The sequence below is a fragment of the Anser brachyrhynchus genome (genome assembly GCF_964034855.1).
Source record: "Anser brachyrhynchus genome assembly, chromosome: 10".
In the NCBI taxonomy this organism is placed as follows: domain Eukaryota; kingdom Metazoa; phylum Chordata; class Aves; order Anseriformes; family Anatidae; genus Anser; species Anser brachyrhynchus.
The window spans coordinates 9494899-9522608 of NC_137705.1; the positions used below are offsets into that span (position 1 = coordinate 9494899).

The 27710-nt window shown below is 43.4% G+C and overlaps 1 protein-coding gene and 1 long non-coding RNA gene across 3 annotated transcripts in view; one reads left to right on the forward strand and one right to left on the reverse strand.

The window, feature by feature from the left end:
- On the forward strand, positions 1-23956 carry LOC308200679. Of its 2 annotated transcripts, none has more exons than XR_013955744.1 (3): positions 1-283; positions 16063-17585; positions 23711-23956. It is a non-coding gene; the product is annotated as an uncharacterized lncRNA (long non-coding RNA). The 2 variants fall into 2 exon arrangements; XR_013955745.1 differs by having other exon boundaries at positions 23708-23844.
- SLC25A20 (solute carrier family 25 member 20) overlaps positions 20621-27710 on the reverse strand; it is an 11242-nt gene continuing 4152 nt past the window's right edge. Inside the window, exons 4-9 of the mRNA XM_080606800.1 lie at positions 26748-26838; positions 25650-25767; positions 24420-24492; positions 23782-23891; positions 22283-22407; positions 20621-21763 (exon numbers count right to left, since the gene is read on the reverse strand). Coding sequence (XP_080462926.1) covers positions 21701-21763; positions 22283-22407; positions 23782-23891; positions 24420-24492; positions 25650-25767; positions 26748-26838 — 580 coding nt within the window. The 3' untranslated portion in view covers positions 20621-21700. The remainder of the gene's footprint in view (positions 21764-22282; positions 22408-23781; positions 23892-24419; positions 24493-25649; positions 25768-26747; positions 26839-27710) is intronic.

The following is a 27710-nucleotide window of genomic DNA, read 5'->3' on the forward strand; positions in this document are numbered from 1 at the left end:
CGGGTGCCCCCGGGGTGGTGGCTGCCTGGGTGTGCCGGGGAGGAACCGGGCTGTGCCTCCCTCCTCCGCCCCGCAGCGAGGGCTGAAGGGGATGCGAAATGCTTTCGTGTGGTGCTTGTGAATCTGACTTTCAAATTAATTTGGGGACAGAGCAACTGCTATGGTGTGGTAGGGAGTAAACTTAAACTGTGGAAGGTGGCGGACGTTCTCGCTTCTCGTCAGCCAGGATCCTGGACATGCACAAGTGTGTGGCAGAAAGGAGGTTTTTCACAGCTTTCTTCAGGTTAGTGACCCCCCGTGCTAATTTCATCTTTCTTCATCTTTCTGCCAACCCGCAGTACCCCTGAGCGCCACAGAGGAGCGGGAGAAGGAGGCTTTTTCCCCTTGGTTGGGATTACACTGAGGCCCTCTGACCCCCCTGGTTCCCGGTCAAAATTCAGTCAATGAACACTCTTAAAGCTGCTGAGCGCAAGAGAATAAATGAGCAACACTTCATACCTTTGGGTAAAAGCCATAATGTCATCATCTGTGAAATGGTGGCAATAACGTTTGTCTGCTTAACACTGAGCACCTGAGAGCACGAAGGGTTTTGGAAAAGTGAAACACCTCATTAATCGCTTACACGTGCGGGCTTTGGAGACACCTTGTATATTCCTAAATGTGTTACTCAGGTTTTTCTTGTATTCTTCGTACAAAACCTCCGTGCTTCGTGCTGTTTGTGTGTACAGGGAAGGTTTGGCGGATGCCCAAGGGCAGCCGACTCGCCCCGTGGCATGGGGCCCTTAAGGTTTGACGTTGTTGGAAAGCTGGTCTTGGGAGAAAATAGGCTGCGCAAACATGAGGGGCACAGGGATGCTGGCTTGGTGACGCCGCTGCCTGTTGTCAATGTAAATATTTTTGTTTAATTCTTCCTTTGTTTCAACAATAAAAGGGCAGAAATCAACTTGTACTCAAAATAAGAATTTCACTTAGAAGCCCAGAATTGGCTGAGGCAATTCATTGTGTTGTGGTTTTGTTTGCTCGTGTGCCAAAAGGTCCCCTCGCTTATCCAGATGGTTTTCCTACACTCCCATGCAAAGACAGTCTATTCATCACTGTTGCTTGAAGGACATGACTGAGAACACCCTATCTGGTACTTTTACTAGCTTTATTTTCGGTGAGGAAGGACATTAGGGAATCTTGTGGCTCTTACAACAGCACCCAGCCTCTTTATTAGGTGTTTTGTGTAATATGGCTCCCATATTTTATGCCAGTAAGATTACTTCTTGTATGTGAACGAATGAATTAAAAACAAGCACAGGAGGTAGATCTTCCACATCTCATCATTTTATCTGGAGGTTTAGTGTGAAGCCTAATTTATTTTTGTTTTTTACAGCAGCCACAGTTGCTATGTCCCTTTTCTAGAAAAACAATTAATTCTGCTTTTTAATTTATCACTCCTGCCATATCATCTTTCTTGTGGTCTCAAACAATACAGCAGCACATTTCAACTGTTCAATGCACATACTTTAACTACTGATAGAACTGATATGAGGAAATGGTTTTGATCAAAAAAAAACAACCCTATTTTGTTAGTCTCAAACAAAATGAAGTAAGACTTCTGATGAGATCCTTCCTTTGCCAGCTAGGTGCTGTAGATATTACTGGTGGTGAAGAGTTAAAAATGAAGTTTAAAAAGTGATGTAAGAAAAAAAAAAAGCATTGGCAAGTATGGTCAGAGGAAGAAAGAACGTCTAATTCCAAGGGAATACAATTATTTTTCTTTCCCAGTCTTGCACAACAGCCAGCCAGCCACCTGACAATTGCCTGCTTTTGGCATTAGTCAGCTCTTGTATTAGCTTTTAACGTTTGTTGATAATTTTCTCTCATTTGTGCCTGTGTATATAAATCTGGTTATTTATATGAAAAAATGTGTTACCAGTAAATATTGTTAAGTCTCTGAAGAGCTACATTGTGTTAGCCTTCTGATATTTATATGTCCACATATAACTAATCAGTTTCAGAGGAATGCAAACAGTAGAGGTCTGTTCAGCCTCCTTCTGAAGGTCACTGGACAAAATAAAAACCATCCAAGGTCATATGAAGCACTTTCAAGCTGTTTTACACCATCGATTATCCCAGTTCTTTATACACTTTTTTTTTTATGAGGGTCTGAATTGATGGCACCTGTAGGCAAGAGACTTGTTTGTGGTAGTGTTAGTTGTAATGCTGCCTGCTGTGCATGCATATAACTCATATTAAGCATTCTTTCACCCTAAATTTGCATTACTTTTTTAATCGCTGCTATAATAAGCATCCACATTAGAAGAACGCTAGAAAAGAAATTAGGAAATGTATTTGCAGTCTTAGTGTGATCCCCTTTATAATAACGTCTTTAATTCCTGTAGCATGACCAATGCAATTCCTTTCCACTGTTTTGGAGTATATTCAGCACCCAGTATGGAATTATATGGACTTCTGTAATGGTAAAGCTGGTCCCCACAGTATTCCTATCTCTCTCTCTCTCTCTCTCTCTCTCTATATATATATATATATATTTAGAATCATATTTTGTCCCAATAATTTCTTAGTATCTGAGAACTATCCAAGTCGGGATATTCTATGATTCTATTCCTATATTTATCATGTGTCAAGGCTCCTAAATGCTGAGGTCTCTTCCCTTCGCTCTGCATCTCCTACTGAGTCTTAAGTGACTTTGACGCTCACTTAGTGAGACTATGATGGAGCCTCAGTGCTTGTCCTAGCAGCAGGAGCAGTGAAGTTGCAAGTAAAAAAAAGCAAAATAGTCTCTGTAATCTTGCACTGGGGAAAAATGATCAAATTAACCCTCCAGACTGGCTCTTAAAAACTAAAATAAATCCCTTTTATGACAAGTAATAATTTACTTCTCATAAACCTTTCAGCACCAGCCAGAACTCAGACGCTATAGAAGCATATGCACATCTTGGTTTAATTACACATGCCTTCGAATTCACTGCAAGGAATTGAGCACCAGGATAATGCAAGAGCACGCTAACTGCTCTGGTGGTTGATAGTAGAAAACACAATCTCTTTTTTAAGGGAAGTGGGATTTATTACCATGAGTAGAGCTTTTGCGTGTTGCAGGAGGTGACACACTAGCAAGCCCTTTCAAACTGGGTACGTTCCAAAGCAGCCCTGAGTAAAAGCCAGGTTTGGGCCTTATACAAAGAAAATGAAGCCCTGCCCTTGGCTTGCTGAATTGCGGAGTTCGCTGTTGTAGGATGCTTTTGACACAAAACGTGCTGAGGAATAGATTCAGCAGTGGCTTTGGAGGTCAGCGGTTGGTTTGGTTTCCAGTTATTTGTTAGTTCTAGGTGGAAGGAAGGATCGTCTTTCGTTCCCCATTTCTCACACTGTCCTTCCAGTCACCTACGGCTAACCGTTGTTGGGACTGGTTGTTAGGGTTGCAGTACCTTCGGTCTGACCCACTTCAGGCTTTATGAATTAATCCAGTCAGAGTCCACAGCATCTTAGCACTACAGGTAGTAGGTTTTTTTGCTTTGTCCTACACCTCTGCTGTTCATCTTAAGAAGCTGTAGACCAATATCAGATAATTTAAAGGCCACACTGATAAGTATGAAAACATTAAAACAGAGGGAGTTGAACATTGTATTTGGGATCAAGTAGGCAGGGTTGTGTGCCATTTTCCTGTGTTTCCTGCCAGTTAACTTCTTTAGTTTACTGCAAAGCCCCTCCACCTAGCATCATGGAGCCTAGAGTTGAGGGCAAACAAAACTGTTTGATGATCTTACGCAAAGTGTTGTAAACCTCAGGTCTTTATATTTTCTACATCCCCCCTCTGTGCCAGTCTCGCCTCTAAAGGCAGCCTGCTTTGTCCCTGTGATCGCATTAAATGCTCTTTTCTGTACCTACTCAAATTTTACTATGCTTTTCGTGCTTGCACTTCTGATCTTCACATCTCTAAATTTGGACTCACCTCTACTTTACATGGCAGAAAAAGGTCATTTTTTTCTCTAATACATAGTAAAAATGCATATACATTATTTGTGCATAAAGTACAGAACACCTCTGAGTTTTCATTTTAGTAGAGAGTGTAATGGTAACAAAAGAAAGAGTGATCCAGGGCTTGGCTACCAGGATGCAGAGATCCTTTAAAACAATGCACAAGAGAAACCAGCTTCTCCTGCTTCTGTTTGTTTTTATTCTTAAGAAAGTACTAAACCTAAGAAACTAATGCTTTGTCTCTCTAATGAGCCGGTTTGCTTGTGGCAGTAAGCAAGATTCATTGTATTTCTTGTTGGCTTTCGGAGTGAGTAGAATGAGTCCTGAGTATTTCAATAAATGTTACAGAACTGTCTGTCACTAGTACCAAGACAGGAGGAAAAAAAGTCAGCCTTTGGAATAAATATATATAAATACTGGTTTCAGCCGAAATATGTTACTTTGCCACTACCTTTAGTCAATCAAACATTTTGGATAATTCTTGGGAAGTTACTTTGCTGCATTCATTGATCTCAAAGTAGGAGGAACATCTGTATCAGTTTTCAGATTTTCATTGACATAATTTGGTTTGTGAACACTGATAACATTGATTCTGTTGGTAACAATTACGATTTTTCAGGCAGCACAAAGCATCAATTCTAACATATCCGATTTTGTAAAACATTTGTCCAAGGCATTACCTTGATGTAAACATAAATGTCTCTGAACATCAGTCATGTCATACTTAAGACATAAAATCCCAGATGTGTGGATCTAGATAAATGTACTGTCTGTGACATCAGGCGTGTGGGACAACCATGTTGTTTAAAGCACTCCGAACAACACCACTTAGCAGTTGTAAAATTTATGGTTTCCATATCAGAGAAGCTGTAAGCAACTGCACTCCGATGTGTAAAGAGCAAATATGCAAATAAGAACTTAGCTAGTCATTGGGTTCTCTTGAATACGAAGTGAAAACTGTACCCACTTTGGCTGGAGTTTTGTTTCTGTCCTCGGCGCTGAAAACATCGCATGAAGAAGTCTCCAGTGAAGTTGGTATGAAGAGAGCTTGTGGAAATGGACCTTGGTGCATGCCCCACGATAACCAGACAGACACAAGGCAGCCCTAGCCCTGCTGGACTAGCTCTGCAGAGGTTCCAATACCCAGGCATTGTTACAGAGTAAAGATAAAAGATTTGCAGATTGTTTTGTTCTAACAGAAGACAGCAAATTAGCTGGCCTGTATTTTGTTCAAAAACTGAATCTGAAGTATCAATTTCTGTCTACGTTTGTCAGCGGACCCTGTTCAAACAGAAGTTTTGTTGGGATTAAGGGGTGTGTCCCTGCAAAAGACCTCTGAAATTCATTTTGTCCTTGAGCCTTTGCTTGCAACCTGTGATTGTATTTATTTACGTATTTGTCCTTTCCCTCCGTCTTCTCACATTGCTACCTTACGCAGTTCAGGTTACCAGCATTTCCATGATGCAGTCCAGAGGTGCCACTACCTGTCCTTTGGCATACATCAGACAAATTTCTGTCTATCGCTATTGCTGGAGCTCCTATTTTCTTATCTTCTGGTTTCACTTTTGTCCATTGAGTGTTATTAACCATTTCTCTGCTGTACGGACACCTTTGCATTTTCCCATTCATCATCTATCTTCCCCAGCTTCTTGCCAAATAACTATTGCCATTCCCCAAGCTTCAGCTGCCAGGTTTATCCCAAATGTACAGTCTATCCCCTCGCCTCCTCTGATGTGGCAGGTCGAGCCTCCTTTCACAACAAGCCTGTGGCTCTTCCCTTGTCTTTCAGCACCCAGTCCCTTGCAGTTAGGAGTCACGACGTCTGTGCGCTTTGGTCTCGCTTTATGGTGAGTTCAAGAAGAAAGCCATTAACACATTTCACTGTTTCCAGTGTTTATGTCCCTGCCCCTCCCATTTCGTGCTCACAGATCCACTCCGTGCCTAGATGTGCAGTGCATGAGGATGGCATGGCACTATGCTGTACAGTGCGTGGATTGTTTTACCAATCCTTCCAGCTCAGCACAGCGTGTTGACTAATTCTAAGCATTAAAATTGCAGTATTAAGTATAAATTACAGCAGTAATAAATGAGACTTTGTCCACCAAATCCCCAACATTTTATTTTTTATTCTGAAAACCTTTCTATGAGCTCTACTACATCTGTTAGCACTTATTTTAATTAAACGTATAGCACAGCATGCAGTTCAGTTAACCAGTACTCCAAAGCTCCATTCAGTTTTCAGAGAAAATTAGTAAGCAGTTCCAATTGCATTTTTCTGTCATTCTTCACATGCTGTGCTTGAGCATACATTATAAAAATGTTGATAGAGGATTATATGTCTCGGGGGAGGATAATGGGAATGTGAAAGTTCTTTCTTCTAGGCCGTTTTTCCAAATTAGTTTAGGTTCTTGAGTTTTATAAAAGTACTTGATGTTTGGCTGCCGTGTGGATGTCTTCATTAAAGGAATGGGTGCTCCCAGCTTCCAAGCCAGAGGATTATAGAGGTACCTCACCATGCTTAGATCCCTCATTGGGAATCTCAGCAAAAAACTGATTGCTTTATAGGGCTGAAAAATGCTTGCTGCCTTCAACTGTGAGTTAGGTCCTGTCTGTATCAGAAACTAATTGGATGGGTGTTGCTTGTACGTTGTCTCTCCTGCATCTTTTTGTGATTTTTCATCCCCAAGGCTATCAGCCCTACAGAGCTGTACTAGAAGAAGATGGAAAGAAGAATCTGGTTTTAGAGAATGAAGCAGCACAGTCCTTTCTTACAGCTGGTTTGATGTGTCTCTCCATTGACATCTAGTGTCCACACTGAAGGCTCTTTAGATTCCTCACAGCTATGTTGGCAATATTTATCACTAAAGTTTTAAAGAATTTTCCATGTGTAGTTATCAAGACTTCTTATTATTAATACCAGGTCAACCAGTTGGTGAGACCGATGTGGAAAAAGCAGGAATCCTCCTACACTTAACATTTTGTGTTATGCAGTGGCATCCACAGATTTGTGTGTTGAGTTTCTCCAGAAACCTTTTCAGTGCTTTGTGCTAGCCTTCAGTGCTCGCCTTTTTTGTGTTTTCCTGGGAATATCTGCAAAATACTTTTAGCCTCTGTTATCTTTCCTCAGAGCATACAAGAAGCTGTGAACCAGTATTCAATATAGATTTGATGAAATCTTTCTGTAATCAGGTATTACTCTAATTTTCTTTAATTAAGCAAGAGTCTCTTTCAATGATAGAAGCCTCTGTTAAGCCCTGTCTTCATTACACTCCCATTATATCCCTAAAAGCTATTTAATGAAAAACTCTTTTTATCTACTTTTACAATGATAGTGAGTTATTTTCATATTTATCCAGAATATGGTGTAAATATGAAGTTGCTACAAAAGGATTTGCTGTTCTGCTTTTGCAAAATCTTGAGCAGCGGCAGTGAGCAATTAATCACATTGTTACTGTACGCTTTGCCCCACAGGCACCTCCACCTTCACAGCACTTCCTCCTGCTCCTGCAGTCAGCAGCAGGCGCTTACGTTGGGGTGGTGCATGCAGGATTTACCCTAGAATCATACTGCCAGGTCCTAGACCAATGTGGAAAAGCCTTTCCCTACTCTGAAAGTTCTGTATACGTTCATATTTTGAGCATTTCCATTGCCAGGATCCATTTTCAAAGACAGTCGTTACAAATAAATTATTTTATGAAGGTTTAAAAAGATTTGTTGCCCTAATATTTGATACTTCATCTCTTCAGTCACAAGAAGAAAATGCAAGCAATTAAGGTCTTGCTATCAAAATGTGGGATGTACAGGTATAGATATCAACTGCAGAATTTTTAGCAAACGTCTGTGTTGGATCATTGACTTTTATTTTCAGTGCTCCAGGGGTTTAAAACTTGCAAGAGTCTTGGGTTTGCTCTGCCATTCTGTAGTAAGACCAGAATGAGTTGGGGGCTAGGATTTCCTGTATAGAAAGTCTCCCAGCCTTTCAACCAGCAAATTTTGGTGATGACTTTGTCTTCAGTGACAGTCTGAAGCACAGCAGGTGACACCCATTAGCACTCTGCTCCCAACAGCGACTAGACAATTAGGACTAGTGCAGCAGCCTTCTTCCAGCCAGCTGGTGTTGGGAAGAAATCTTGGCAAGGAAGGTGATCAGGGCAATTTAGTTGGCCAGAAAACAACCAGCCCGTTTTTCCAGTGTTTCAGTCCCAGGAGAGGAGCAGGACAGGTCCCAGGTGTGCCCTGGGCACGGCTCCTGGCCAGGACTGGCTCTGGGACTCCACGGGCTTTGTGGACTCCGTCATTTCCTGGCTGTTCTTGTGATCCATCCCTTTGGCCAGCCTTGCCTCAGTGTATTATAAGCTCTAGGAGAGCTTTTTCTCTCTTTGGTGATAACCTGCTGCAATGGGGCCTTGTCCTGGAAACTACTAATGTACAACTAATGAGGCCGTGCCTTGGAGCAATAGGAAACTTCTGCTGAAAAAGAGTTAGAACAGCCTTCAACCTTTTCTGTGAAGGTCAGAGGAGGGTGATAGGATATTTCCCCCACTTTCTGGAAAAGTAGCTGTCATCAGTTTCTATGGACTGCCAAATATTTACCCTCTTACTCCTCTTGGTGTTATATTATTTTAAAATACTGTTACATTATCCCAGCCATCAGAGAATCTGTATTGAAATTACCTGCTGAATCAAGAGGTCCAGGGTAAGACTGACAGCATCATTTAAATGTACCCTGCTGAGAATGTTCATAATTTACCTATAAAGCCAAACGTGTGATCGTGAGCAATAAAGGAACGTGACGAAAGTCATTTCATTCAGAGCTGTGAATTGCGTGGGTACTGGCAAAGCCTTTGCCTTGCAGCTGCTTTATAGTGGGAATTACAAACACAAGTTTGTGTCTGCCTCTGTTGTCATCCTTTGGCCACCCTGACTTTTCAACCCTGGCAGGACTCGGTGCTTCCAGCAAGCCCAGGTCCTGGTGCCGTGGATGGGAGCAGCGGCTGCAGCCGAGAGCATCGCGTTGCTGCAGCAACACGTCGGCCTCCCTGGGGACCGCGTTGCCTCGGCGACACCGGGCGGGCTGATGCTGCCGGAGCAGATCGCCTCAAGCAGCTGCCCCAGAAAGCAGGGCAGCCCTGGCCTTGCGGGGAGAATGGCACAGGCAGAGGTGGACGGCCTCTGGGTTTGGAGACAGCCTGGCACGCGTGATCCCTCGCAGGTGGCCAGACGAGGCTGCTGCCGAACGGAGCTTGCCATTTAGTGTGCTAGGGTAGGACCGCGGGAAGGACAATGTCAGCAGGAGGGATTAGCTGAAGGGAGCAAGTGCTGAGGTTGCTGTCGTTCTTGGTTTATATAACCAGGACCTGCAAACATATTGTGACATCAGAAATAGCTGGGGAGCAATGCTGTGTGTCGCACTATGCGTCTACAACTGGAGGTAATTGAGTGCGTTCATCTTAGAATAGTCCAGCGTTGTATCACGGTGCATAAACCGTGTCTTGTAGGCAGAGGATTAAATATCAATTTACATACGCAAATACCCATGTTAATACTGTTAGACATACAGCCTCCCACCTGGGTGACTGCAGGCAGTCCAGCAACCAGACCCAACTGGTAGGAAAATGCTGACAGGTCTTCAAGAGCCCTGAGACCCTTTATCACAATGGCGATCGTGGAGATTGGCACCAAAATTCCTTCTGGGGACTTCACTGGAGCCACCTGAAACTGCTCATCAGAGGAAGGGATTCAAAGTCTGATGTGTAGACATCAGTTAGCCACAGCACATGAAGAGCAATTTGAAAAGCAAAAAGACGGTAAAGGACAGAAGAATTTATACAAAAAGTCAGGTAATTTGCTGATCATTGGTCTGTTCTTGTGGGAATATTTTCTCCCTTCACACTGTTGAATTGAGAAGCCTCTTGCCCACTGTAATTAGATCTTGAATAAATAGCATTTTTTGAACACAAGCCTCTGTTTCCTGTTTTTGTGTGTTAGCTCTATTTTTTTTAAGCTTTGCACTGATTCTCACAGAAGAGCATAGCTTGCTTTTAGGGATCTAGCACTCCTTTTAGCCTCTGGGAACATCACCATATGCTGCAGTGTTATGCCTCTACCACATTAACATACCTGTCTTAAAGTAAACATTTTCTCTGTACTTGTAACTGTGACCTTACTCCTTGACGTAGGCTTGTATTTCTGATATTTAGCCTTTCTCTCCGAGCCCTTTGTGCATTTTCGTCAATACATTAACTGTCTTTATTCTCACAACGAAAGCTATGCTTGTGTTTATAAAGGATTCCTGAACTGTGAGAAATGTTTCTCAGTGTGTGCGGTTTTGCATCATTTACCCTTGAAAGGGTGCAGCTTTCCCTGACCTCTTGCTTTTTCTTGTTCTCTTGTTTTTCTCAATGACTCTGGTAACTGCATCAGTAGCCTTGGGATTCATGTTTTCCTTTCACATCCAGGAAAGATCCAGCCTTCACTTACCCTCTCCAGCTGAATCACATATCCGGTCCGTCCTTCTGTGAGCTTTCCATGGCTCAGCCACACCAGATTTGTTCTGGTTCACAACCAACTCCACCACAAAGCTCACTTTCCTGTCTCATCCTTTCACCCACCACTTCCCTTTGCTATGAATTTCTCAGTCTCCCCTCCCTGTGTCAAAATCACTTCATATCTTCCCTATCAGGATCCTTTATGACATTTCTTCAGTCGATCATTCACGGAATCCATCAGGGGTTGTCCTGCAGCATTGTCCACTGTCCCATCCCCAACAGACGTGGCAGTGGTTTCTGGATCTCCTCGTCACAGCTGAGCAGTGCTCTCTAGAAACATGTGGGGAGGCTGGTGCGCAGAGCCCAGCGTGCCTCCTTGATCCTGGGCTCCCACCCGACTGAGCTGTTCATCTGCGTCGTGCCCCATTCTTAAACTCGGAAAGCCTTGGGGAAGAGACTCGTCTTTTGTTCTCTTCAGCACGCTGAGAAAGTGAAAAATGACAGCTCCCTGAGCTGCCCTGCTAGTAACGCATCCCAAATGTGCACGGTTGTGGTTCTAATGTCGCCTCAAAGCGGCTTGGTCCCCACACTGGTGCTCCTCCACGTTGTCTGCAGCTAGCAAGGGGGTTCCCTTGCAAATGCACAGCAGTAGCAGCAGTTCCTCGGTGTTCAGTTTGCAGTCAGAAAGAAACTGGAGGCAACATACAGAAAGAAAAAACAACTGTTACCTATCTTTCTTAACACCCTTGTAAAGGTGACCGTTTTTATGAGTCATAGCTAACACAAACCAGTTGGAAACGATACAGCCTAGACCTACACCATGGCTTAGAGAAACCTGAAAGAGCATTTAGTATTCACGGTACGTGTGCGTTATTAAAATAAGCCCTGTCGGTCTTAACTCCGTCAAGTCCTTTTTCAGATTTCGTAGAGTTAATTTCTCTTGTCACCCGGAGCAATCCTTAACGTGCAGAACATTGACTTGTCAATGAGACGGGAAGAGTGGTGGCAAGGTTTGGCTCTTGCTGTGTGCGTGCAGGAGGATCTCAGCGCAGGGGATGTGCATTGCGGTTGTTCCTTTGTTCGCATTTAATGGGACGAGAAACAAGAACGTAATTATGCCCTGTCTCACTCGATCTCCTCCCTGCCTCTACGTATTTGAACTCTGAAATAAAGGCAAGTGGCAACGCAGCTTTTTCTGGCAGTTGAGTGCATCCCCAAGGCAGATCAGAAGTGATGCTGCCCGGATCATTGCACGTTGTGCAGTTTCCATCTGATAAGAGCTTCCCGCTGAGCCATCTCTCATGGCAGGGAACATGGCCATTACGAACAGTATTTCAAGTACCTAAAAATGATCAAAGTTAGAGGCACGGTGTTTCCTGTTTGTTTTCCTTGTATGTTTGACAACCCCGTCAGAAAGTGCTAGCTTCGCTTTTTCCCCTGAACAGCTGGCTGATTTCTGCTTATCTGACAACACCCTTTTGTGTGCTACTAGATTTGAGGATGCAACACCAAAATGGGGCTTGGCTCAGAGAACAGCCATTTCAGTTTAGCTATTTTAGCTATTTATTTTCAGTTCAGCTTCATACAGCAAAGTAAATTCACTTTTACTCTAAACCTATCAACCCCTTTTAAAGCACAGCACGGGGTTACAAAAGATTTGCTGCCTAAGGTTTCTGCAAATTGAAAACACTTTATTAAAAAGGGTGTTTGAAGCGTGCAATTTTGGTTGGCTTCAGACTGAAATGAAAACAGCAAAGACAAGAAAGAAATTGAAAATGCAGAAGAGGATCAGCCAACCTATATGACACCCGGGAAGAGTGCTCAAGCTGACACCTTTGGGAGGCAATTCAGGACTAACAGTGAAGGAAGGGAAGGTATCACTGATGTGTACTAGACCTGAACAAGGAGCGACCTACTGAGCCCGAGCTGCAAGGCGGTGCTAGAGAGGCACGGAAAAACAAATGAATGAGAAAACACTTGATTGACGAAATTGCCCGAAATAAGGAAGGAGGAAAACCACTGTAATATGTAAACACTTTAACTGCAACGTTGTTTAATCTGAGCCCTGCTAGGAACTGGCAGTGTAGGGCATTATTGCTACTTCCTAGGCTACGTAACAGACACAAAGATGGACTGTGAAATTTTCCACTTAATGACAGGGATATTATATTATAAAAAAAAAGATAAGAGTTTATCTCAAAAGCAATGAGCTATTTTCTCAAGACCTTGCCACCTAACTTTAAAAGAAATACTGTGGAAGTTGAGCAGGTCTCAAAAGGAGAGACAGCTGTAGCAGAAAGAATGCTGATTTAAAGCTTCTTTCCATTTCCAGATTATTTTATTTTTTTTTTACCTAGTGAGAGAATCTAAACAAGGGGAAAACGTATTCCAGTTGATTGGGATCAAAATCCGAGTCTCAGACATGCAAAAGTATAGTCTGGATAGAGAAGCCAATAATTAACTATGAAAAAAACCATGGCGAATGTGAAACCCACTTGGCGTGGAAAGTGGAGGGGAAAAAAGGACAAAAGGTTGGAAAATGTTCTTGCAGGAGCAAAAGTGCAGCCAAAATAGAGAATTTGAGTATATGAGGAACAACCTGAAAGGTTACATGGGAGGATTCTTGGGAGTGAGCAAGAATCGTTGCCCAGTGACAATGTTGGTGCCTAGAAAGAAAGCTGTAGGTAGCTTGGTCGAGTTGGAAAGAGCATGTTGCCACTGCAGTTGTATTCTATTTGTTAAAAAAAAAAAAAAAAGAAAAAAAAAAAGGAGCTAAGCACCAACCCAGAGCCACCAGCTGGGAGCCTCCCACAGCCCCAGGGACACGGCAGCCCCTTCTGCACAGGGACTGGCACCACCGAACTGCAGAAGTAACACATTTGAAGCTTTCCGAAAAACAAAATAATTACTAATTTCCTTTAAACTGAGATATTTGAATATCAACTAAACAACGAAGGCAAAAATGACAAAACTAAAACCAATACACTTCTGTTATTTTATTTCAAGAGAGTGATGGATCGTGTGCTAGATGCGACAGGCCTGTTTCAGCAGCTATTTTCTTCAGCTGGAGCAAAGGGGAAGTGGTGCAGTCTTCATTAAACATACATCTCTTCAGACTGAAGTTTAATATAAGAAGCGATGGGTTTTTGTATTAAAGGGCACAGTTGCTTACTGAGTTATTCGTATCACAGTACTCAGCTTCTGCTCACAGTCAAAAGCAAATAGTTTAAAATGTATTTTAAAATACTCCAGTACTTTGGGAAAGGTCGAATTCTTGCTGGGATTTTCAGCTGTCTATATTTTTACGGAAAAAGACCCAATAAATAAGGTAAAATAGATAGGGCAGCAAACACTCACTCTATCAGCAGTTTGGGCTCTCAGACTGCTGAGGACTGTCCTCAGGGAAACGAGGTTACATTTTACTTATGCTCTTATCACATATATAGAATAACAGATTTCTCATTAATCTCTAAATTCCTATTGAAATAGATTAGGCGAGAGTTACTAGAACAAGAGGAAAAACGTGACCAAACCTTAGAAGCAGTACTCGGTAGCCAGAAGAACACTTTTGAAAATGAATGCTCTGGTGCTGGACCAAGTCAGAGAGACTGAAGAAGACCGCTCAGTGCTTTCAGTAAAGAAAGGAAACCTCATTGTATATGTATGCTTACAACAAGAAGTCAAACAATACTTCAGGGCAAAAAAGGTGTTGGGGAAAAAACAGTCATCAAGAATAATTAAAACAAGAGCGGTAGGTGGTGATGTGCTGTGGTTTACAGATGTAAAACCCAGTAAGACAACAAGGGATTGTGGCTGCCTAGCTGAATTCTACTGAATATTCAAAACCCTTTGAGAGGTACTTGTATTTGCAGCCCGAGGTGTTTGTTTCTGTCCACACTATAACCATAGCTAGAATCTATTAACCGGGTTTAAACAAACTGGGATCAAGCTGAATTTAGCAAGGCTCGGCAGATGCCAGGTAATACCTGATGCCCGTGAAGCACTCGCAGTCCTCCCCGCTGCCAGGTCACAGAGCGATTTCTCTGATCATTTGACTCAGAAAAGGCTGCGAGGGACTGGAACAGAGCTTCCTGTGCAAAGTCCTCTCCCAGGTGAGCCTTCCTCCTCCGTCCCTTCAGTGATTCAGTGATACCAACAAAGCTCAGACGAAGCTGTCTTGGGGCCTGGGAAGCCGCTAGATGATGGCTCTTCAGCCATCGTTTCTGTGAATTTTTTTCATTTATTGCCTATGACAACGTGAAAGCAGCTATGTACCTAATGGAACTGGATTTCCTGTTTTTATCACCACGATCATCTAGGTGGGGTTTGTACCGCGGTTTGCCCTCACGTTTCCTTAAAACAAACATCACAGGAAACCAGTGATTTTGAGAAGATCCTCCTCTTCGAAGCAAATTTTGGCAAATTTCAAAAGTTACATGGTTGCCAAGGCGCTACCGTTAGAAAATACTTGTGAGCAAACATTTAGCAGATTTCAAGTTTCCTAGCAGTCAGATTTCAGAGAATCTAGAGCAGCCATATGACTAATATGCTAAAGAGCTCCTTTAACAACCAACAGAAAAACTAAACAGAAAAATCAAGATGAGCGTTTTCCATGGATATCTCAGTTCGGTATCTTATAATTATTCTGAACAAAGCTTCAGCAGGTGAGCTGAAGTGTGACTAAAAGGAATACGAAATAAGAAAAAGACTCTCTAAGTGCAGTGCACTGGGAATTGTAAATATTACCAGTACTACCAACAGAGTCAGAGTGAAAAACAATGGGTTGGGCATTCTTTTCCTCAGAAAAATAGTAGTTGTTTATTGATGGTGTAAATGTTGCTAGGTTACGTGGATTAAGTTAAAAACAAAAAAATATCCTTTATGAATCTGTACACCACCTTCAGCAAAGCATACTGTCAATTTAGGAAAAGTATTTTTTCCAGATAATTCAAATTTATCTGAAATGATGGGCCAGACAGAGGGTTTTAATTATAGAGGAACCTATAGAAGGCAGAATGTTGGCCAACTACTCAATAAGGAACCTTCTTAAGCATATTTAAAAATCAATACCAATTTTAATTTATCAACTCTGCAGTGCCCAGGGGAAAATATTAGAGAATAAAATAGAAAATATCAATATGACTTTAAAGAAACTGTGACCTGGAATACACTTTCTGTCAAAAGAAAAAAAAAATGGTGTGTAGAACAAGCTGCAACTTGCTGTTGTTGGATATTGTAGAGGCCAAAACCAGAGAGGTGCCCAAAAGGTGGTTATAATGAAAATTGAGTCCAGAGTTCTGAAACGCAAAGGCACAGATGCAATCGAGCTCAGCACATCCCTCAGCTGTGGATGTGGCTTGGCAGAACTGGAGGTGCGGGCTGGCGAAGTGCTGCAGTGCTTTGTGCCTCCTGCTCCTCTTCCAACTGGAGGCAGAGCTTGGGGCTAAGAGATCTTTGGTCTGATTAAGTAAGGCAGTTCCTAGTGACACAGTGTGCTTTTATATTTTCCAGAAAGAGCAACCTTAGCCGTAATAAATTCTAGCTCACTAGGAAACAAAACTAAAAAGACAAATTTTCCTTTTGTTTGCAGATTTCCCAACAGAGGAGTGTCCTCAGACCGTACCGTTGGAAAATGTGGATAGACATTATCCTGGAAGAACAGACTTCGATCTGCAAAAGAGGCACACAGAAACCTCACTTTCCCCAAATGATTCAACATGTCCTGAAGATACTGGATCAGTCCATGAGAGGGTTCTGGCCCCTGCCTGTTTTGCTTACGCCTGAGCCGCTGTTTCAGGGAGCGGTGGAGGAGCCAGGCTTCGTGACCTGATTCCCATCAGGACTGTTCCCTGCACACGTCTCTATGCACTCCTGCTTCTGAAGCCTAAGACAAAACCTTGTGAGTGCTGCACAGGTCAGTCCCTGGGACGAGGCAGTCTCCCATGCCAACAAACACCTCCGGCATTTACACACATTCCTGTGCTGCCAAGCTGACGGCTGCTTGCTCACATGGCGGGGCTGCACCAGCAATGCACAACTGTTGAACCGCAGGAGAGCTGGCAACAACCCCCTCCTCTGCCCCATGGACACTGGTGCTGCCTCGGACATGGAGGAGGAAACTTCTGTCCCTGACCTCCCCAGGAACAGCTCACCTAGGGTCCCAGTTTGTCATGCCTCACCGACCAGGCTATTAGTGTCAGGCTTTAGCAATTAATTGCTGCTGCAAAAGGTGGAAAATACAAAGCCGCCCCCCCATTTGTGTCCTTAACTGCACGGGCCAAGTACAGATAGAAAATTGAATGTGTTCATTTTGTTATCGTTGCTGAGAGAAACGCCAGGAGTGACTGTGCTTTTGGAACAAACAGTGCTTGTGACACGGGAGCGGTTCATTCCTTCAGCTGGACCCACAGGTAGGAAAATGGTGGGAAAAAAGCAATTTTTCATCATCACACAACTTAACTAGTCCATAGTACAAAGTATCACTCCTCTCAAAAGAGACGAACATTTCACATCAGTGCTGTCACACCGTGCCTCACCTGTGATGCCTCCTGAAGAAGCAGAACCACCTCCAGGCTCAGATGAAACCGAACCTTGCAGTCCCAACGTAGCTTTTGCTGAATGGAAACGGGGTGGACCTGGGAAAAAGAGGCTGGGAAAGCTCAGCTTTCTGCACCTGTACTCACGAGGTGGGTAAGGACAGAGACTGCTGCTGCTGGGAAGGCTGCACAGTAGTTTCTGTACACACCTTCCCCACCTCAGCAGCAGCAGCAGCCTTCCTATTTCCCTGTGGTGTTGGCACTAGCAAAGCAGGAAGAGACCCAGGTCTCCGTGTTCCCTCCTCTCCTACCTTCTGCCTGGGGCAGCTTCAGGCTCCTTTCCAAGAGAAGCCTCTGCTGTTGGATCCAGAGTTCAACCATGTTGCAAAAGCCCGTGGTGTCTTGAAACTATGCACACCCACGGCTGCTGGGAAGTGAGCGAAGGCGCTCTGAGAACAGCCAGTTCCCTTCCTCGGAGAGATCTCCCATCAGTTGCCAGTTCCTGAACTTTGGCTCCAGCCAGGAGGCAGTCAGCAAATCAGATAATAGCCTGGCAGTGATTGATACAGAGTCAAGGGTGAGTGGGAAGAGGGGGAGTGAGCGGGGAGGATTGTGTTTCAGAGGGAAGTGTTTTTTTAGGATTTGTCTATGCAGGCAGTTGGGAGCTTTTCTCAGTTGCATTGGCTTAACCTGGGCAGAAGGACTCTCTGTAGCTTTACACCTTTTCAGCATTTCAGCTGGTTCTGCTGAAATCTATATAGGGATTAAAGATAAGAAGGGACAGAAAATTGGTTTCCCTGCCTTTACAGAGAAAAAGTACTCAAGGCGAAATGGAAGTTTAATATATTTTGACTGTATAAATGGAGAAAGGAAGAGCAGGCACCTGCCACTGATAAATAACTATTAGGAAACAGTATTAGAAAATACTACCAAAAAGAAATGGTGCTGCTAGGATCTGCTTTCAGCATTGGGGTGTTCATAACCAGGCAGCTCAAAATTTACTTAGGTATCAGCAGCTTGTGTGCAGCTTCTCTCAAACACAGCACAGCAGCCCTGCTAGAGAAGCCTGCGCTCAGGGCTCTGATAAGGAAGGGAAGTCAGCTCATTGCACAGCTAAACAGTGCAGCCCTCCAGTCAGCCATACCTAGCGTTAGCAACAGCATCATGTACCTCAGCAAATTTACATTCGCACTGTTATCTACAAAGGGAAGTAAAGCTTATCTGTAGTCTATTGCTGTAACTTTGATACTGATCTTTATAGCCGTGTTTCCAGTAAGCCTAGAGAGAACCTGTGAGTTACAAACTGCTTAAACTAAACAGAATGTAGAGATCTTAGTAAAATTCCTATCCATCCTCTAATTAAGGTTTGTATTTTTACCAGGTTTGAGATACAGTTGCAGAACTATTCTAACACTGAGCTGATAGGAAATGTCTGCAGTTGTGCACAAATGGCGCTGCATTAGAAATGCTCTTCCATTTCAAGCACGCAGCATCACGCAGTGTACTCTGCCCTGCAGCCCATTCCCTCGCCTCCACTGGGTGCTTTCTCAAGGCAGTGTCTGCTGCACAGAAAGAGGGGACGGTCATTTGGCAAATTTTGTATGGCAGAATCTGAGACACGAGCAGCTTTTTAAACATTTCCAGGCACCTTACCCAAAACTTTTCTCCTCCCACCACTGTTGTTGGAAAGCAGCCGCTCATTCCTGATCTCCATTTTCTGTATTTTACTTATCTAAAAGCACCAAATGGAATCGAGCATGTTAAACAGGCAGAATTTTATTATGCAAAATGCAAAGCTCTCCGAAAACTTCAGCTTGGGAAGAATATGATTAGGATAATTGAAATTGGAAAAGGGATCTGAAGTGCTAAAAAAAAATGAAAAAGAAAATGTATTAGAGGGGAGAAAGGAGGTAGATGGCTTACAGTGACTAGTAAGAACTGAAGTATCTTTCAGAGCAAGTCCTGCTGCAGGCTACGGGCAGGTGAGCCTGAGCTGGTGGTGGCACAGCCAAGGTACAAGCACTTGGAGCGCCAAATGACAGGACAGCACACACACCGAGAAGGCTCCTCAGTGCCCGGCTCATAGCAGGTCTCCCATTCCCCCTCGGCACAGGTTATCCCTAAGCCAGGAGGCTGACAGCTTTCCTCGCCAGGGTAGAGAGGGAGAAGAGGCTCCTCCCTTCCAGCTGCCTGTCTGTCCTGCTGGCCATAAAACTTCTGCAGCCTAACACAAAGCTACAGCTGCCACCAAAGGAAGCAGCAGCCCGTGGGCACCAGCTGGTGTGCTTGCTTCCGACCTTGACTTCAGATCTGCTGGTTTGTCCATCTTGCTGACAGCCCCAGACAGCCATCTGCTGGGCAATCGCATCGATAAAAAAAACTATCTAAAACAGCACTTACAACCAGGACGGTTGTTTCAGTTCTTCCTAGCTTCCTATGAGATCAGGAGCTGCCCACGACGCGTTAGTTGACAGGACAGCTGGAACAGGCAGGTGTTTGGAATTTTGAGAGTGTGTGCACATCTGTCCCTCCCAACAAGTGAAACAATTTCTGGAACGTATAACTTAAGAGAGGAAAAAGAAACAAAACAAAACAAAACAAAACAAAAAAAGCTTCATGACACTTTTTAAAGCTGGCAGAAATCACTTCTAGGCATTGCAGCCAGAAAGATGACCAGAGCAGGCAGGGAACCAAAGCAGCACACGGAGAGCATTGGGTGGTTAGCAAGCACAGACCTGTTCCTCTTGAAACAAGTTTGGATTTAGCCTCAGCAAACCTAGATTTGTGTTTAAAACTGTTTTGGAGATGAATGGCTTTTAATTACTGCTTCTTTGAACCAGCGTTAACTTGGTGTTCACGCTTTAAGCGTTTCATTCATCCATAGCTGCAGTGATTTGAGAGGCAGGAGCAGCAGCAGGTTCCTAGGCAATGGGGAAGGTCTGCAGCTGGCGATAAGACAGGGAGAACGCAGAGCCAACTCCAAGCAACTGGGCTTGTCCCACCCCAGGGGCTCTCTCAGTGGTTTGACACCTCCCACCCCCCTCCCAAAGGTAAATCACAAAGGTGGACTCTGGGGAAGGCAGGTTCCCTTCTGGTCCTTCCTAAGAACTGGGAAGGAAAATGGAATTCAGAGCTTCTGAAGCAGCATTGGATGGAATGTACTGAGGAAAGATCCCGTCTGTGGAAAGCCAAGGTGAGGACTGTTTCGTTATGGCACAGCCCAACATGCCCACAGAGGATCAAGGACAACCTCTCAGTTGCCTTTTCTGTGGGACGTCAGTACAGATCTTTTCTGTTCCCCTGCGTTTGTGTCCAGTCCTTTTCCTGAAAAACATGAAATTCTTTCCACAGACGTGTTATTTAGTGTCTGGCTTTATAGCTTAAGAGCTTCAGCTGCCACACAGCACCTAACAGGACTTGTAAGATGAATGTTAGGTGCAGGACGTTCATTTCCAGGCCTCATGTTAAAGAGCCCAGAAATTCAAAAGCTAAGATGCAAGGCGTTAGAGATTAAACACAGCACGGCACAACTTATTTCCCATTCACCTCTCAGAATTAAGAATAGGAAAACTTTTGCAAAGCCAACCATGCAAAAATAAACCAAAGCACACATTGTAGCCGAACAGCAGCTAGCTTTATTGAGTTCTGACAACATTGCATCAAAACCAGGAGAAATTAAAAGTGCTTTTTGCTTGTTAGGATTAGTCATTTCTCAAATTAAAATGTGATTGTGCTCAACAGTATTACAATAAAACTGAGGAACAGGAGTTAGAATAAAGTTAGACAAGATGGCAGAGCCAGTGTCACTTTCACGTACCCTCCTCGTGTCAGAGTTCTTAGTTTGAGTTCTTAGAAGTCCCGTTAAAATTTCTGAACTGCAACATTTGATCAAATACATCAAGAGCTTTTATGAATTGTGCTGTTCTTGTGAAACCACATTTGGGATATGTTCAATGGGACAGAAAGTGACAAAGGGATTTCACAGAAAAGTTCAGGTAAACATTTCCCCACTGGCGACCTTAGTGAAGTTTACTGCAAATGTTTGAGCATAATTCATTTTTCCCCTTAGTTCCGCAGAAAAGGTAAGCGTGCAATATCCTGTAAGGTATCTGTAATGCCTCTCAACCCACCCAAACCTAACTCTAACCTCACCTGCTTAGTTCTGTGTTTGCTGCATCACACGCATGTAGGATTTGCTGTCAACATGCAAACAGACAACTGAAAAAACTGCAAGAGATAAGAACGCTACTTGACATTGATTGTAAATACTACAGTATGTGCAGCTGCTAACTTATGCCCTGAAAGTTAAGTACATGCTGCCTAATAAGTAAGTTTTTCAGCATTCATTTCTATGTTTCTTCAGTAAACAAAGAATTAATATTTAGGAAAACTCTTCTTCCATGAGGAAGTACTTAAGGTAGTGTGTGTAGCGTGTCTGTTAGCAGCATTACTGCTGTGGTACATTGGCTCAGAAGACAGGTGTATCACCTTTAACTCCTCATCAACTCTATTTCAGAGTTACAGCTTACATTTCTGAACGGCACATAGCACCACCTAAAGAATATGAGGAAGGCAAAAAGGTATTAGGCAAGCAATCATTCCTGAAACTTCAAGTGATCATTCATTTATTCCTTTGAGGCAGACTCGTACTCTCTTCCCTCTCCTCTCTGATTTTCAAAGACTTTGCAGTCTTCATAGACCTGGTGCAATCCAGTTAAGAAACTTCATAGCAACTTCAAAACCAAGGAAACATGCCTGGAAAAGAGAGAACGTACAGAACAAATCAGGATTCTAAAAAACCTATTCCAAACAAGCCTTCTGAGTGTAGCACTATAAACACCTGACATGGCTGATACGGGAGGAGGAAGAGAGCAAAAAAAGTCTTGTACCAGAGGCAAGAATTCTGCTGTATCTTTTCATACAAATGCAGAACTTCTAATCCATTAAGTTTGTCATTTATTGAAGGAGAAGCCAGTCCAAACTTATGCACACATTTCTGTATTCTACCGGTGGATGTATAATCAGACATGAAATACCGTCAGAGTAAGTCAAAGGGCTTTCATGCACAGCTTAGAACTTGTTGGTTTGGTTGGTAGTTCCCCCTAGATTAAGGTACACTTCAGAATGCAGACACCAACAGCCCAAAGTACCTACAGCAAGGAGAATCTCACTGAGGTGGTACAACACTAAGCAGCCAGTCATCTCCCTGGCAGACTACAAATATGCACCGGATGGCCAGGTCCCCAAACCCATCTGGAACTGCAAATTACTTACCGCATTAGCAGGAAATGCCCTGATCATGACAGCTGTGAAGCCTTTATAGAGAGATGCAATTCCCTCCTCTCTGATAAGTTCTCTCAGTACGTCTCTAAAGCCATTTGGGTATTTTCCTGGAGGAGCTGCAAGAGATGAAATACATTAGCTAAGCTGTATGGCAGTCACAAATTTTGAAGGCATATTTAACAGCCCAGGATTTTCAACAGGTTTGTATTGCTACAACACCTAAGTGTCACCAGAATCCAAGCGCTGCTGAAGCCATGTTGTGAAAGTATCAGCTTGGGAAAATGACTTATTTCAGTCAAAAGCAAAGAAATAATACAGCTGGCTTACAAAAGGCTCAGTAAACAGAAGCTAAGTGCTCACCATCACCACAAAGAATTTACATAATTAAGACATCTGGAGGGTGGGGGAAGAAAAAGGAAACTAACTTTTATCAGGATTGGATGCCTGAGCTGTTACTCTCACTGCTGATGACAACTCTCCCAAGAGATAGGAAGGCCATCAATAATAACTGATGCAGCTAGATAATAAGAAGCAGAAAGTGATCCTATGATGTGCCCCAGCCAAGAAGAGCAACAAAATTCAAGTGAAATGCACAGGCTATTTTAATGCTGATGTCACAAAGATTTGCTGAGGTGTTTTGAAAATGTATTCTATTCAAAGAACAGGTTCTTCCTTCTCCTGACACCTCAGGAAAGCACTGCCTCTGCCAGCCCTCTGAACCGGTATTCTGCAAAACAACCCAACTAAATGGAACCACCATGAAACCATGGCATCTTCAAAGCAGCATTGTAGATTGGCTCAGTGGAACGAGGAGTAAAGTTGTAATGTCTTTCACACACAGCCCTCCGTACAATAGCCAACCACCACAACAGCCACTACTCACAGAAAAAAGAAATTTCCTGCACTAAATCATGATCACAAAAGACGTCCAGCGGAGAGCTGAGTCCACAGGCAGAGACTACAGGAGAGCCTTAGTAAAAATAAGCACTGAATAGCACTCCCAAAGAAACCAATGAAGAACTCAAACTCCACTGAAGCTCAAAGCCTGGGGCCATCCTCACTATAACTAGGCCACAGATGCTTAGAGCAGATCTGTTAGTCCAAAAGCAATACTCTCAGCAAGGCACACCCAGTTACTGTAACATTGCAGGCAGCACAGGCTAGAATTTACACAGCTGTGTCTGAAGTGAAGCAACAAAGCCCTTCAAAGACTTAGATTTGTAATAAAACAGTCAAGACACCTGGTTCTATTATTATGATTTCCATGCTTAGATTTCAGAACAGGTATCTAAAATGGGGATCACTATATCAGAAGGGAGGCAGAGAAAGAAGGAGAGCCTGATTTGCCAAAAATTTGCACGGAAACCAACTAAAAAGCTACGAACACACTCAGGTTTTTCATGTATTTGTCTCAAGCAGTGCTCAAGTGTCCAGCCTATTCCCGGGGCGCTGCACCGAGCGTGGCCATGACAAGCTGGCGTGCTACTCACCGGTCTGGAAGCGGGACTTCAGCACGTCTGGCGGAATGGCAACTGCCCAGTTGAAGATCCCAGCCAAGCCCCCAGCAAAGAGGATCCTCGGCGCACTGAGGTCACTCACACTGTGGCAGGGATGGGGCGAGAGGAAAAATAAATAAATAAATAAACAAAGAAACAAATAAATAAATAGTAAAAACTCATCTGTTTTGACTAAAGTGACAACCAAAGACAGCCAGAAGGCAGCACAATGCTGCAGATACAGACAAGAGTCCTCTGGGCAAAAATTTGCCAACTCCACCCTAAAGGTTCAAATCCTTGAATTCAGCAACACAAGCACAAAATGCAGGGGAAAGACTGAGATGGGACACAAAACAAACAAACCATCTTTTTGCACACACAGAGGGGTGAAAGAGCAAAGAGCTACTCCAAATATTCGTTACTTGGCTAATAAGATCCAAGGTCAGAGTCTGAGCAAAACACAGAATATTGTTCTGTCAGTTAACCCCAGACCAAAACAACACAACTCAAAATGAGTGACCAATTTTGGGGGGTTATTTTAATGATACCGCTCTAAATCCCTTCTTAACTGGGGAAATTAAACAGCAGTGTCTGGCTAGTCCAGGAAACGCTGACTATGGGATTTCACTAACCTCTTTCCCTCAGGGGTCAGAATGTTCTTCAGCCATTCGTACGTCATGAAGTACATTCCACTGGCTGGAACATCTAGTGGGTAAACAACAAAATCTTTGAGTAGTGGGAAACAAAACCAAGCCTAGAGACATAGGAGTCCCATGCCAACTCAGCAACACCTCTAAATACATCCAGATTCCTTTTCTGAGCATTCCCTGCAAACAAAAAAAGCTGTTGCTCTGGAAATGGAGGAACCTGAACTTTCCCAGGGACAGCAGGTGCTGAAGGGAAGAACTAGAAAAATACCTTGAACGCTTTGGTTGGCAGTCCTTCAAATCAGATTGTAACCCGGCCATTAAGCTGAGACAGCTCTAAGCTTTCTTCATTTCTCTATAGCAAACTAGAGCAGTTCAGGAATTTTACAAGTTCGGCACACTATTTGTTCTAATGAAGCTGGATTTCTGGATTCATTGCTGTTGTTATTGATAGGTTTCGTTTTGCTTTGTTTTAAGGTACTTCCGCAGCCCATTCTTAGCTCACGTCTAAGCTGGACAACCAGCCTCTGGCTAGGGACCCTGCCAGAATTGCTAGCCGTTACACTACTATGAGAAGCAGGGGACAGAACAAATTCTTAAACTGGGATATCAAAAAAAGACATTTCAAGTTATACTTGGAAAACACTGCCCCAATACAGGGAACAATCTAATGCTATTCGAAGGAGAAAGTCCCCAAACATGTAAAGCCTTCAGCCTCTGGCACAATTACTTTCTTGCTGTTGCTGAGTAGGGTCATGACATCCCAATCCAAGATAACCCATACTCAAAAGGTTAGAAAGCGTAACTGCTTCAATCATATCTTTTAAAGCAATCGTTATTACACAGCAGTCACAGACAGCACTCACAATACTTCTCCCAAGAAAAGAAAAAAAAGCCCACTTCTGTATTTATCTTTTCTCTTTGTTCTCTGCTCCTCTCCTTTAATTCCTCTGGGCTTCTCATGTCTTAATTATTTCCTATATCCCTCTGATCCTTGTCATCTAATCTCTTCCTCACTCACTGAGAATCTCATGTTTATTTCTCAGTCCCTTTGAGGCATTGGAGTAACTCTGAAGACTGCAAAAAAAAGAAAAAAGGGTGACACAAAGCATCTCCAATGGGCTAAAGGGACAGCGAGACCCATGATACCATGCCAGGCTTCTTATCTTCAAGTACCCCAAGATGAAGCAGCACCAGAACGTTTCCATCGGTTACCTCTCATGAGGGTGAGCACTGTCCCCTTGTACACGCCGCGAATCCCAGCCTCGCGGTACAGCTGTTTTGCACAGTCCAAAGAGCCAGTGTATTTAGTTTCACCTGTAGCTGCCTGGATCTGAAGGATTAAAGTGACAGTTTCTGGCTAGTGAAGGTTTCTGGCTGGTGAACAATCATTTAGTCAATAATTAGAAAGCCACATGCACGTTTCCAGAGAGGAAGGAGCACATACTCATTCTGTAGGCACTCCTGCACATGGAGCCTCCGCATCATTTCCTCAAAGAGTGCTCTCCTATTCAAGCTGAGGATATATTTATTGTTCATGCAGTGGCTAGATTCTCCCTTATTTTTTGCCAGTGTTAAGTTTGAAACAACTGAAACCAGCTAGGTAATACTTGCACTGACAAAAAGTAGCCTTCAAATTTAGAGAAATCCAAACAATTTGTATGTGCATAGAACGTCCCATGAGAATAGCACATGTCGGAACTAACACGTGAACACCCACCACCACGCTAAGAGAGCTCAGGAGAGTCTGACATAAGCAAACCTTCCCATCTCTGCTACAGACAGTATTTTCGTTTGTTCAGGTTTACATTTGCCTACAATGCTTTAAAAAACCCTCGAGGAGGTGTAGAGCCAGCAGTCACCCAAACATTCAAAAACTATTCCACGTATTTTGAAGTACTTTCCTCAATTACGTATTGGGAACTTGTCAAGAAAATGGAAAAATCTTTACAATACGAAGTCTTGTGACCTAGCAGTTTGGGATATTTTAATATTTTTTTTCAGAGAAAGTTTCATTCTGAAAAGCTGTGCTTTTCCATACTTTAAAGCAGACTGAGTCATCCCCTGATGCCTCATATAATGCCACACAGTGTGAGGCTTGCGCTCTGTGAAGTGAATGGAGCAGCGAATGCTGTCTGTGCTTATACTGTCACGGTGTGTAATGCTTCTTTGTGACACGGCTGCATTAAATGACAGTTGTCTCACTCCTGTCAAAAACCAGAACAGAGCGAATACACTAACCAAGGAAGTTCCTGGTGTGGAAAGTCAAGGCCGCTAACATTAAATTCCTGCCACCATCAGCCAATTCCTTACCTGTAAAAGGCACTTGATTCTCTCTCCTGGAGCCATGATCACTGTTGTGAACACTCCCGACAACATGCCAGCTGCAAACAGCTGAGGATATCTGCCCAGAGAAAACAGAAGTGAGACCCTAACACAGCACAGGACATAGGAAATGAAGGGCAGAAAGACTTCTGTATCACAAGATTATTCTGCTTCATACAGGGTTGGCAGTGGAACTAGAAATGCATTCGCTGCTTTTGATCGGTGCAGAAGTGCCTCATCAACGCATAATTAGAGCTAAACATTGAAGATCTCTAGGATTCAAAGCCCTGGTTCCCACAGCAACCATAAGTCAGCTCTTCACAGCTATTGTATTTGCTAATATTCCTCACACTTGCGGTTTTTGTACAGCATTTCCCATTGATTTTTATTCTCAACAGTCTCTTCTTCCCAGTCTCCCATATTCTTCTCAGTGACCTCAGCCTCCACACTTCGTCCTGCTTGCGCAGTCAATAGCCTCATTTCTGTAACCTCTCAGAGGTTCTGTGCCATTTCTGTAACCTCTCAGAGGTTCTGTGCCATTGTCAAGTCTGTCCTGCCAACCTGCACCATACCCCCCACACTCTGCATCTACTTTCACGTGGAAAAGTCTACAATATAAGTCCCTTAAATAGGCTTTCTGCATCACAAATGTATTTTGACATCCAACCCTCCCCTAGTAAGATCTAATATCTCAAATTCCACACCTTCCCCTTGTCACCATTTGCCAAAGAGATGGCATTCTATTCAGGTTTTCCAATTCTTACACCTTTCTTTACTCTTAAATTCCCATCCCATTTTCTCCACTCCCATCTTCCAGACCTTTCAAACCTCCCCCACCACTTTGCATGCACCTCCTGCTCAGACTAAGCTCTGAGTTTTCTAGCTCACCTTGAGATTTTTCAGCCTCAGAAAAGAGAGAATAGGCTCCTCAGGTTTCTTTCCATCTCCTTC